The sequence below is a fragment of the Pollicipes pollicipes genome, unplaced genomic scaffold, assembly GCF_011947565.3.
Source record: "Pollicipes pollicipes isolate AB1234 unplaced genomic scaffold, Ppol_2.1 Scaffold_4295;HRSCAF=5057_pilon_pilon_pilon, whole genome shotgun sequence".
NCBI lineage: Eukaryota > Metazoa > Arthropoda > Thecostraca > Pollicipedomorpha > Pollicipedidae > Pollicipes > Pollicipes pollicipes.
The window spans coordinates 38860847-38873125 of NW_023596461.1; the positions used below are offsets into that span (position 1 = coordinate 38860847).

Sequence of the window (12279 nt, forward strand, 5' to 3'; positions counted from 1 at the left end):
AAAAAATTTTGAACATGCACCCGTTAACTCGCGCCCGGGTGGCCGGTTGGATACCCTTCGCTAGGGTGGGGGAGGGGGGAGGGCAGTTTGATCCCACACCCCTGAAATCTCGGGAACTAAAGAAGCTAGATACACCAAATTCACAGGGTGTGTTGACCTGTGTGTGAACTGAGTTAGATCGTAGTCTGAGGTCCCTAGGTCATAACCTTGGTGTTAAATAAGGACAAACAAGGTCAAACTTCAGGTCGCTTTCCAAATTGCCCTTGGAGTTTAGCTAGCTGTTCTAAGCAAATGGTCACTTGCTCAACTAAGGTCAGCGACCTCGTTTGACCTTTTGAATGTTATGGTGACTAAGATCATACAAGACCGCTTCGAGTTTTGCATTTGGATAAGTGACAAAGATTACGCGGGGCGGCATGTTCCAAAAAGCAAGATGTTGATCTGGGTCATTCTAGGTCATTGAGATTTTCGGACCTTTAAAAGGACCATGGAAGGTGTATAATGCGTTTCCTGTCACCAGTAAATTCGAAATAAGCACCAGAAACTAACCCATACAGCAAGCCCTAGAGTAATGAAACAAGTTTATTCTGACCTCGGTTTGACCTTAATACCTGACCTTAGGTCAAAGCAATTTGTTCATTCAATTGTTGTGTTGTCTAAGAAACTATCTCAGAGATGTATGGCCTCGTCTAATACCCCGTTCCTTGATCAGATTGAACGAATCTCTAGAAATTGCCTTCGCTGAAACCATGCCCTGGCTTTGACCTGCCGTAGGTCAGCGATTTTACAAGGAGCATCTAATTTTGTATGTCAGACGATCCGCTATTCAATTGTCGACAGTATGCAAAACTTGGCGCGGCTATGCCGCGCCGTTTGAAAACCATTCCGCAAAAACCTTCTCAGCGGGTCAATTTGGCTCCCACCCGAGCGCGTGTTAAAATAAATGCTACGCTCTGGCAAGGTACTTTCAAGCCAAAGTAAGGACAAAATCTGTCAAATAGGTTTTGAGATATCCTGGGGATCAAATTAATCCTCGCTGTACTAAGAAGACTTTTTGTTTAAATGAGCGACGCAGCCAAATTTTCTAAGGGTGTTCATCTTTGCAGCGGTTATGCAAATAATTGCATGTTGTGAGAGAAATTTAGGCCCATTTCATAGCTTTGCTTCATTGAATTTCTAATGCGTGATGGTATGGGGTTGTGTCCATCTACACGCTTGTTTTAAAATAAAGATTACAGCAAGACAGCGTCTGCAGTTGACGTAGCACCTTTCTCCGCCTGTTACTTTGAATGCTACCTTACTGCTAATAGATTTCTCAACTCAAAATAATCCCCATAGCTGGTTGATGCTACACACTGGTGCGGACGTTTTGGAAGTACATTCTTTAGAGTATGATGTTATGTTACCGGATGCTAGCCGTACAGTGCTGGAATCGTAACACACGCTTTATTTTAGACCAGTGATGTGAAATAGGTTTTGGTTTGCTGCACCCTTTGAAATGCTGCCACATCCAAGTGTTTTCCATCTTTCAGCATTCACCAAAAGAATATTGGCACTATGTGTTTTTTTTTCATTCGCAGCAGAAGAGGATATTTTGATATGACAAAGACGGCATGGTGCGCAGCGCACGGTCGTGCTGGCCACCCTCATAGCGTGGCGCGCGCGCGGGCAGCCCGGCATGCGTGACTGCATCACAGGCAGTCGGTGAACCCGATCAGTTTACTATGCAACTAATTGCTCATTGTACGAGCGCAAAGACGGCTTCTGACAATCTTCTCACTACGCAGTGCCGCCTTATTTACTCAAATCGACCAGTAGAAATCACAGCAGGGCACCCAGTGGTGTCAGAATATCTGTTCTGTTCTCGACCAGCACACTGTGGGATGTCTGTAAAGCCAAGTTGCATTAGCGTCGTGGCATTCCTGGAGCTTATTTCACAACACAAAGTTATGGCCGTATGTCTGTCTGAATGGTGTCGTATGAGAATGCAATTTCATTCATGGATGACTTATTGAAATCTGAACAACCCAGCACCTATTTGCGTCCCGTAATATTAAGAACGCGTTTTTGAAGTGCCTACCTCGTGTTTCCGCTCTAAGAAACTGAACCCACTACAGGCCTATTTTGATCACTGATTAGATAACATAAGTCATTTTAAGATGTTGGTAAACGCTTTCGCTCGCTGTATGACACAGTAATGTGATACGAACGAATGAATGAGCAGTGCTGTAGCAATGCTGTTTTGTTTTCGACGACCCCAGCTTTGAGTGAATATCGGCTGCACTGGGGCCGTGCACAGCCAAAGACAACTTTACTGAAGAACAAGGCTGCACTAACCTGGCCACTTAATTTCACTAATATTAATCATAAGATCCGACCCCCCGTAACACGCTCCTAGTCCGGGAGGTGGAGGTATAATTACTCAATCATGACTGCATTTAATGGTCTGCTGGCAAGTCTGCATGCCGTAGATCTAGCGCTTGCTATGGTCAGGGTTCGGCAACACTTGATGCGAAGATCGACAGGCGCCGATTAGGTGCATGACTAATCTGTTTACATTACCATGCATGATCGCGTGTATGTTTCGTGTTGTTCGTGAGAAGCACTTGACTCAAAGTTTCATGTATCGTCTGGCACGAGGCTCAGATTAACCATATTGTGTGGAGCTGCCCCACGACGTGTCCAATTAAAAATGAAAATACGATGCCACCTCGTTAAAAAGGGCTCGCAGCATGGCGTTGATTATGCCAAACTTTCCACTAATGACCTCTGAATTGATTTATTATAATGAGTAAGAATGTAATTGGATGAATTTTGTGTATAACTGACTGCAACTACATATTTGTTCCCCGATGAAGGATAAGCACATTTCGCCTATGAATCTTTGTAAATCTGGCGGACATGCAGTACATTCCTCTTCTGACAGACATTTCACAGTTCTTGGAGGAAGAGGTCGTTTGGAGATTATTTGTGCGTCGGTTGAAATGCCTATGAAGAGCCTATGTATTTTGCCTCTTGGCGAGGTGACATGTACTTTGTTTTGCTAGTAAGTTGCCGCATTGAAAGTATGCCGCTATCGCGCAATGTACGTGCCATTTTAAATATCGTGGCGTGACTGCTCACCATTCAACTGTTTCAGCTGGGATGAGCCGGCCCGACAGATCCATAACCACCCTGCGTGTTTTTTCGAAATGACTCGAGGCTCGGAGCTCTTTTGTGTGAATACTTGGTGTTTTTCATGCATCAGCATACACAAGACTTAAACACAAAATTTCGTGAACAAAATCTACGCAATCAAGCACTGGCATACAATATCTATGATTGCAACTTTACAATTGTCTCCCAGCTTGTTGTGTAGTAGCGTGCAGTCGTATATCACTGTGCTTTTGTTTGAGACCGTTATAGCCTGAGTTCTTGCTGCAAGAATGACATTGAGTTTTAGTTTGAAGGGTCGTTTTGGATGTTGTTTTGTCATACAAAACCATGAACCATTATGAACCATGGCAAAAGTAAAGGAAAATTGATCTGCAATATTGGGTAGTCAGTTCCCCCATCTGATGGACAGTTTTTGGCGTCCTTTAACTAGAGCATACCAACTAGACAGTTTTTTCGAGTCCACATGCTGACGTAATGCACATTTTACACTGCTAGAAAGGTTGTGATATCACATACATCGTATGTAATACACTTCTTTGACATCAACCTATGCAAGACGTGGCAACGATGTCACACCCTGGTCAAACCTGCGCAGAAGGTTAAGGTGAGCGACATGCGACGGTCAGGGCGTAGTCTCTCCACTGCGATGTAACGGTCCACGGACTGTTCCTCTGGACCATTTAAGCATGCTGGACAGACTGTACGCAAAATACTAGCGTCACGGTCATTCTCTTCAGAAAGCTGTGACAAAAAAGCGCGGCATAATTCAGTTGCAATAGGCAACAACTAGTTTTGCACGTGCGTGAAGCCACCTCCTGATAGTCTATATCCGGCAACCCAGCTCCAAAATGTTTGGGTTTTGTATATTCGGCTTGGGCCTTACGTGCAACACCAAAGGATTTGGCCACAAGGTTAACGGCGCGGCGGTGCCTCTGATGGCCTGAACCGTACGGTCCCGGTCCCTCCAATATTCTCCAAATTATAGATTATCCACGCTGTTATCCTGTTGTGCGTATTTGGAGTTAATGTGCGTGCATGCCGCTTCTGAAGTTGCAGTTATGTAGTGCTGGACAATCGAATGTGCGTGAATGCCGCTTCTGAAGTTGCAGTTATGTAGTGCTGGACAATCGAATGTGCGTGAATGCCGCTTCTGAAGTTGCAGTTATGTAGTGCTGGACGATCGAATGCGCGTGTCGAATACACCAAAACCAACACGAGTCGAACAACGAAATCGGCGGTCCAGTGTTGTGCCCCGGCTTAGGTGACCGACCGGGCGCCCTCTTAACACACCCAACCCGACCGATTCTGTCTGGTCGGATCTGCTACTCTTACCATTTGAACAACCAAAATAACTCACCCTCTGTTTGCGACCTAATGCCCATTATCTCAAATAAATAACACAAACAACCGTTTGCTAAGCAAGCAGTGCTCTTCTCCTCGTCCATCTGGTAGGTTACAGTCGGCGGCGGACACGGTGCGTGGCGCCGCTGTGGCTGCCGCGTGCGTGCTGTGCTGTGGCGGGCAAAGCGGCGGCTCCGCGCGAGCTGGTGACCCGACGGCGCCGTGCTCGCGGCCGACCTGTGCTCCCTCTCTCCCGGGCTGACCTGCCTGACCTGACCTGCGGCCGCCGGAGCGGCGGACGGCAGGTGGCGCCGGTGCCGGGAGTGGTATCTGCTGGGTGCTGGCTGGTGGGTGTCGGCAGGCCGCCGCGCCGGAGGTGGTGGTCAGCGCCGGGCGCGTCCCGTCGACTCCCAGACCTGTCGCCGGTCCGCGCCTGGCGCGCTCGTCGCCGCCGCCGTTCCCGGGGCGACTGTACAACAGGCCGGCCGGCCCGTGGCCATGGCTACCTGTCGGCAATCGATGTGCTGGCCGCCGGCGTCGGGCGCCGTTAAGTGGCGGCCGCGGCGTGTCATGGTCCCATGGTGCCTGCTGCCACTGCGCCGGCCGCCCACCACTACCGACCTGACTGCGGCCCCCTCCCCCTCCCCCCCCCCTCCCAGCACGGCCGCGCCGCACGCGTCTTTATTCCACCGGCAGGTGTTGGCCACAAATTGCCCAACCTGTGATACCATCACATTTGCTCGCTTAATTCAGCGTTAATACAGCATCAGGTAAAACAGCGCGTTGTCGCAGGTGGTCAAATTAGACACGACACTACTTGTTGATGGTCGCACTCTTTGTGCAGAAGTGCCCCATAGATGATGTTTGCAACCGCTTATATTTGCGTAAGAGACAAACCATAACCGTTTTTGAGAAGCAACCAATGTGTTATACAAGCGACGAACACGTGCGCGCACATTGAAGGGTTCCACAAAGACGCCTCTCTGAAAACGGATGGGTGCTAAGAGCTCGTTTGATTTTTCGGCTCAAGGCGAATTCAGTGGTGTCATTTTCTCAAGATGCACTCATGTTTAGGGGGTGCGCAAAGACCTTAAAGCTCGGCAGTGTAAGCCGCGTTTTGCTCATAGGAAGCCGAAAACGCGTGATAAAAGTGGATAATAATCGGCTTGGGTGCTTGAAACGGGCTCCTTAGCCCCTTCTTACCATACAGATTCTATGGTTTTCCGATGCGATCCAACAGGCACGTCACTTGCCCGAAGGACTATTTTTAGGGGAGAGGAAGCAGCAGTGATGAAAATAAAGATAGTCCCAACTAAAGCGAGGTGAGTGCGAAACAAATCATCGCAACGAAGGTGGCTCAGTGGTGCATATGGTGTTGAGATGTGAGCCCACTTTGCCTCCCTTTAATCCATTCTGATGTTTTTTAGACTTGCCCGCTCTAACCTGGACTAATGGAAAAGAAAACGTCAAGCCATGTGAACTGAGATTATAATTGCCAGACAACTCTTCACGTTATATCGTTAATCCATGAAGGAATTGTTAGGATCACATGTTTAACGTCGCTACCCATCGAAGTGTGTCCGGTGCATACGTATAAAAGTCCGGTCTTCACCCGTAGGCTTCTACTTCCTGCAGAAGCCACTGCAACTGATCCTTGTCACTGTCTTAAATGCCTTCGAATATCACAATCTTTGGCATGCTTCTCTCCGTAACACCATTAACCACTTTTGTGCACCACTTAAAATTGCTATAAAACGGAGTCGTTGGTGCATTCTCATTGATCGGCTTGATCGATTGCTAGCATCGATCTGATGAACCCGGGATACCAGCCATAGAGGCTTGTCCACCATATCAGAGTCATTGGTCTCAGTTGACGCCCAGCAGCGACCATCGACTCGTAACTGGCATAGACAACAGCGGCCGAAGCCATAGCCACCTTTCGATTACGCCTGTCACCACCCGAGGCCAGAGCGAGCACGACCCGCTCAGCTTTCAAGAAGGCCACGTGGACACATATCACATGTGAAGACACGCATGACCAGGATATGGTGGCGTCCAACCGCAGAGCTGCGCGCGGCTAGAGTAATAAGGCAGGCTGTGACTTTGACCTACCGTAGGTCAGCGACCTTACAAGGTACATTCAATTTTGATACCACACTATCCGCTATTCAACTGTCCATAGCTATGCGAATTTGGCGCGGTGACACCGTGCCGTTTAGAAACCATTTCTGAAAAACCCATGAGGGTCATTTGACCTCCACCCGAGCGCGTGTCAAACAAAGGGCATCTTCAATTGGGAGGGATCAAGGACATTCATTTATTCTTACACTTGTTCGGCATGCGATGATTACGCACTACATTGATATGAACGTTTGATATCGTGTGATGCTGATAATAAAGACATATTGTGCACGAATCGCATGCAAGCGTATCGGTGCCACGACGGCATCCCAACTACGTCTTGAATACCCAGGTCTAGGCACGTCTATGTTGCTCCTCTAGTATGGCAATACGAGCTTCTGGTTGAAGCAAAAATATCGGCATCGGTCTGACATCTCGCTGTGGCTTGACATAACAGCGGTCAGCTAGCATCGTGTGTGCCGCATCACGCTGAGGTTTGCAGGAGGATTCACGACTCCCGCCATCATATGGAGCCGCTGACGCGCTGACACGCGGTGATGCCCGTCTGTCGGTCAGATCTACCTGGATGGACCTTACGGCGAGGGGCACCAGGACTGGTACCGGTTCGAGGTGTCCGTGCTCGTCGGCGGCGGCATAGGCGTTACACCGTTCGCCTCCATCCTCAGAGGACATCGGCCACAGCACCCCTCCAGCCATCACTTTGCAACAAAGGTTAGAGACAGCCGGTGCAGACGAGTTGCTTGCGTCGCTGAATCTTACAAAGCCGGCATTCCGGGGCCGCGTCATGCTGATATAAGCCCGGATTGAACTTTCAGTCTTTTCTAGCAATTCAAACATCAAACATCGCGATCAACTAATCCGTAACCTAGTCGGCTGCTAACCAGGGCTTCCTGTTGGAATAATGATTGTGGTGAATACGATTACCTGGCCATAGGAGCTTGGGCCATGCTGCATAAGCCCAATACGAAATTAAATCGTTCTCGCTTCGCAATCTGTCAGCTTTTTCAATGGTTGACTGAGCTGAGGCGAGCTGAGCAGGTTTGCTGGCTGTTGAGAAGTAGTTTTTCGCTATTTGTACGTTTATGTCACTGTAAGTGAGCTTGTGGGTACGGCTGACCCAAACCAGGCCGATGTTTGACCGGGCGGCGTTGGCTCCCAGGTGTACTTCCTCTGGGTGACGCGCACACAGAAGCACTTTGAGTGGCTGGTGGACATCATTCGCGACGTAGAAGACAACGACAAAGGCCATCTGGTCTCCACCCACATCTTCATCACCCAGTTCTACTCCAAGTTTGACCTGCGAACCACCATGCTGGTGAGTGGGGAGCCCGCTCCGCCGGCGGGCACTGCCACCGTGTTCCCGGCGGCTCTGAGGCTTGCCTTCAAGATGCGAGTGTGACAAACGGCTCGGTTTTAAGGTGAGAGAACAGCAACTTTGAGTGCATAGGTAAGTAGGAAAGCGCCCTGTAGTCGTGGTAGGGTTGCTGTTATTCGGAAACCACTGATCCTCGTCCGGTTAGATGGGATGAAACAAACGCCCTCCGGTCTTCGGGGCGATTATCTGGACCGATTGACTGATAGTTATGAAATTGGGGCTAGGTGAGCGTGGAACGCCTTGGATTTCAGGCCATCTGGTGTGACACCTTATACATGGGATCATCGTATACATCGATGTTGAAGGCGTAAATGGACCACACAACAAACGTCACCCCTGCCCGCAATCCTTGTAGGGATCTGTCAATGTCAGGGTCATGACACCAGTCTGAGTTTTAAGACTAGCTCACTCAGTCTGCCAAACCATTATGTCATGCAGCCAAACGACCCCACCCTCTCATTTTTCATTCGGCGTGCGATTTTATGACAAGGGGTCTTTACTCATAACCAAGTACACCAAACATACGGCGTCACATTTAAATCCGGTACGGAGGCAGTGCTGTGCGCTGTTGCCAGCAATGTCGGTGGTGGCGACCAAGGGATATCGCTCCGAACCGCCATAGTAAGCCTCACTGCAGCCGATTCTTTTTGGCATATTGACACGGTTTTGACGTCACGAACTTTCCGGGCCTGCCATTGGTCTAGGAGTACCCTGCAACGTCGCCGGAGTTGGCCTAAAACACTGCTCAGCTGGGTGTTTATGCCTGCCTGATGCTGGCATGATATGTTAGGATATTCTTAGCATATCTTTGACATTAAAACGCTTGGTTTCCAGGTATTTGTGCATTCTTTCCAAAGATGCTGGTTGTCGGGAACCGATATGCGAAATCCAAGCAATTCATGTTTGTGCGGCCGCGATTTTGATTTGGTTGCTCAGATCAAACATCAGAACAAGTTTCAATTGCAAAAGAAACAAGTTGCAAGGTTGCATTCGAGACTTTAAACTTTTTAGACCGAAGTGTTTTTTGTTGCAAACGAAAGATCGTAGCGAATAGCTGACGTATCGAACGTGCCATGAATATTAAAAAGTCGCGCGTGGCCAAGACGTCGCAGAGTGCTATGATCCTCAACCCACAACGACATTGTGCTAACGAAATGACGATATACATACAATTGATGAATACAATGATACCTGACATCCATACACTACGGCCTCTGGCAGCTGTCTCCACACTTGGCCACGAGATCAGAGTTTTAGTGTTGGAGCTCAAGGTTGGTGAGATAAAAAATCGAGGTTCGTTGTCGCAACTAAGGTGGCTTGGGCCTTAGTACCTACTCAAAGCTCTATGGAAAGGTAGCTAAGAATAAGTTTAGATTATGTTTGTGCGCTTTGTTGCCCACCTCAGCGTTGAAGACATATATTTTGAATCCTGTCTGAACCATCGGTTTTCGTTTCAGTACATCTGTGAGCGCCCACTTCCAGAAGATCAGCAGAAGATCCCTGTTCACCGGCCTGAGGTCCATAACCCACTTCGGCCGACCAAACCTGCCGTCGATCTTCAGCGCTCTGAAACGCGTGCATCCAAAGGTGAGATATGCAGTTTTACGGAATGATTATGACGAAATGTTAGTACTACGGATGGAAAGTTTCGAACTAGTGTCCTCTTTTGTTTATTAGTGTTTGTACCACAACTTTTCGGCCAGTCACTTCTCCGGCCGTCTTCAGATGTTATTCCCTACTTAAGACGACTGGAAGTGCTCAACCTCAGCCATGCACGTGTCAAAATTCGAAGTTCTCTCCCTAGAATTGCTGAATGTTTTGGAGCAGTAGTCTTCTGATCACGAGCCCAGCGACCCAACCACGGACTTTACCGCGAAGGACGACGTTTTGGTGCTAAATTTTACTTTTATTCAGCTCCTGGCTTTCAGGGAAGTATCTCAGAATTAGGAGCTATATTGACCTGAAGTATACGCTTCACCTACTGATGGGAGTCGCGAGCCAATGCTAGGTCTATTGCCCGCATTTTTCTAACCTTTCAGTTTCCATTATGGTCACCTCATTGTATGCTGATCGGTGATCGGCCTGTTGACCTTGCATGATGCAATGCCGGGCGTCAGAGTATACCCCTGGTGGTTGCCTTTCTGGGCTCTTCCAGTCTGAGCGACGGCTCGCGAGTTGTTCCTCATGTGTAGGGTTTGCCACACCTGCATAGTATGAACGGATAGCGAGCTGTTCTTCATGTATAGGGCCTGTCTCACTTGCACGGTACGAACGGATGGCGAGTTGTTCATCATGTGTAGGGCTTGTCACACCTGCATAGTATGAACGGATAGCGAGCTGTCCTTCATGTGTGGGCCTGCCACACCTGCATGGTATGTCGTGTATGCAGTCTTCAAATGTTTAACTGTCGGTTGTCTGACGTTGGTTAGAGTTATCCGGACCATTGAGCTGCTTCTAAAAAATTCCTGATATTGCATTATCTACATATCTTTCTGGTCTTCTCTGACGAACCGTTCTGTTGAGGTGATGTACCTTTGCTTTTGTTTTGTTTTTTATTTTACTTCTCTGCTTGTTCAGCGCGCCGTTTGGGTTTGGGTTTGGGTTCAAATGCAAGAACCTCAAAGCTCACGCTGAACAACCAGGGCAGCCAAAGAAAAAAATAGACGCAACGGTGTCTTTAGCTCACAAAAGGGTCTTGGGGCGAAATAAAAGCATCAGTGACAAACACCCCCGAGACACGATACACAAAGCATGCAGTCGTGGCTGGCCATACGAATGAGAAACAATCACCCTTTGTCGGTCAGACTGGAAGAGCACAGAGAAGCGGTTCAGAGCTATGCTCTAGTGTCTGGTATGGCATAAGGAATGCTTGTCGTGTTCTTTCGTTACCCTAGCGCTTAAATGCGATGATTGCAACTGCATTATCATTGTTTTAATATAAAGAATGGAGCTAAGTAATAGCCTAAACAACATGCCTTTCAACTGACTCAAATTTGTTTCGCTTCGTCTACCCGCATTTTGCTGCTGTGCTGCGTGGGCTACCTCGGGCTTCAGCGCTGGTGCCGGCTGGCAATTGGCAGGTGGAGCAGTTCGGCGTGTTCTCGTGCGGCCCGCCGCCCATGACCCGGTCTGTGGAGGACGCGGCCCAGGCCATGAACCGGTCCGACGGCGCCACATTCCACCACCACTTCGAGAACTTCTGAAAACAGAAAAGTGCCAGCGCTCGCCGGTCACCTGCCACCAGCACTTTGGAAACTTCTGAAAACCGCCAGAAGTAACAGACATATGGTGGTGCTGTACGGACTAGACCCTGCCTCTGCCACACCCGCCAGCTGGCTCACTTCGTGAACGGTACTGCAACCGCACGGGGCATGCGTGCATCCAGAAACTGCTGACCTTGTCCTTGTGCGTAGGATTGCCGAGCGTGGAGGGGCACTATGATATCGCTTAGCCTGCTTTCAAAGTGGATATGTATGCTCGAGATGTACTTCTGTAAGGTGTTTTGTACCGCCTTCGCTGTGCTTTGCAGAATCGAAAAGGTGATTAGAGGAGAGCTCACAAAGTCGCAAGGACCACTGAAGATTAGATGTACTAGCCCAGAGCGTGCATCGGTCTAGCTTTACCATTAAAAACCGTGACACGCTAATAACCATCTACGAAACAAATAAAGCTTGAGCCGTGGGCAAGGCCCAAAAAGGGAGTTATGCTTACTTTTCATGTTCAATTTGTTATTCTGTTTGACAATGCACATGTGAAGAAAGACAATGTCGCATATATATATAATATATATATATATATATATATATATATATATATATATATATGTGTTGTGTGTGTGTGTTGTGTGTGTGTGTGTGTGTGGTGTGTGTGTGTGTGTGTGTGTGTGTGTGTGTGTGTGTGTGGTGTGGTGTGTGTGTGTGTGGTGTGTGTGTGTGTGGTGTGTGGTGTGTGTGTGGGTGTGTGTGTGTGTGTTGTGTGTTGGTGTGTGTGGTGTGGTGTGTTGTGTGTGTGTGTGTGTGTGTGTGTGTGTGTGTGTGTGTGTGTGGGTGTGTGGTGTGTGTGTGTGTGTGTGTGTGTGTGTGTGTGTGTGTGTGTGTGTGTGTGTGTGTGTGTGTGTGTGGTGTGTGTGGTGTGTGTGTGTGTGTGTGTGTGTGTGTGTGTTGTGTGTGTGTGTGTGTGGTGTGTTGTGTGTGTGTGTGTGTGTGTGTGTGTGTGTGTGTGTGTGTGTGTGGTTGTGTGTGTGTGTGTGTGTGTGTGTGTGTGTG

General features: G+C 48.5%; 1 protein-coding gene across 1 annotated transcript in view; it reads left to right on the forward strand.

The window, feature by feature from the left end:
- The window catches only part of LOC119097515 (dual oxidase 1), a 78355-nt gene extending 70814 nt beyond the window's left edge, over positions 1 to 7541 (forward strand). The window contains exons 28-29 of the mRNA XM_037220548.1: positions 7195 to 7350; positions 7524 to 7541. Coding sequence (XP_037076443.1) covers positions 7195 to 7350; positions 7524 to 7541 — 174 coding nt within the window. The remainder of the gene's footprint in view (positions 1 to 7194; positions 7351 to 7523) is intronic.
- The last annotated feature ends 4738 nt before the right edge of the window (positions 7542 to 12279 follow it).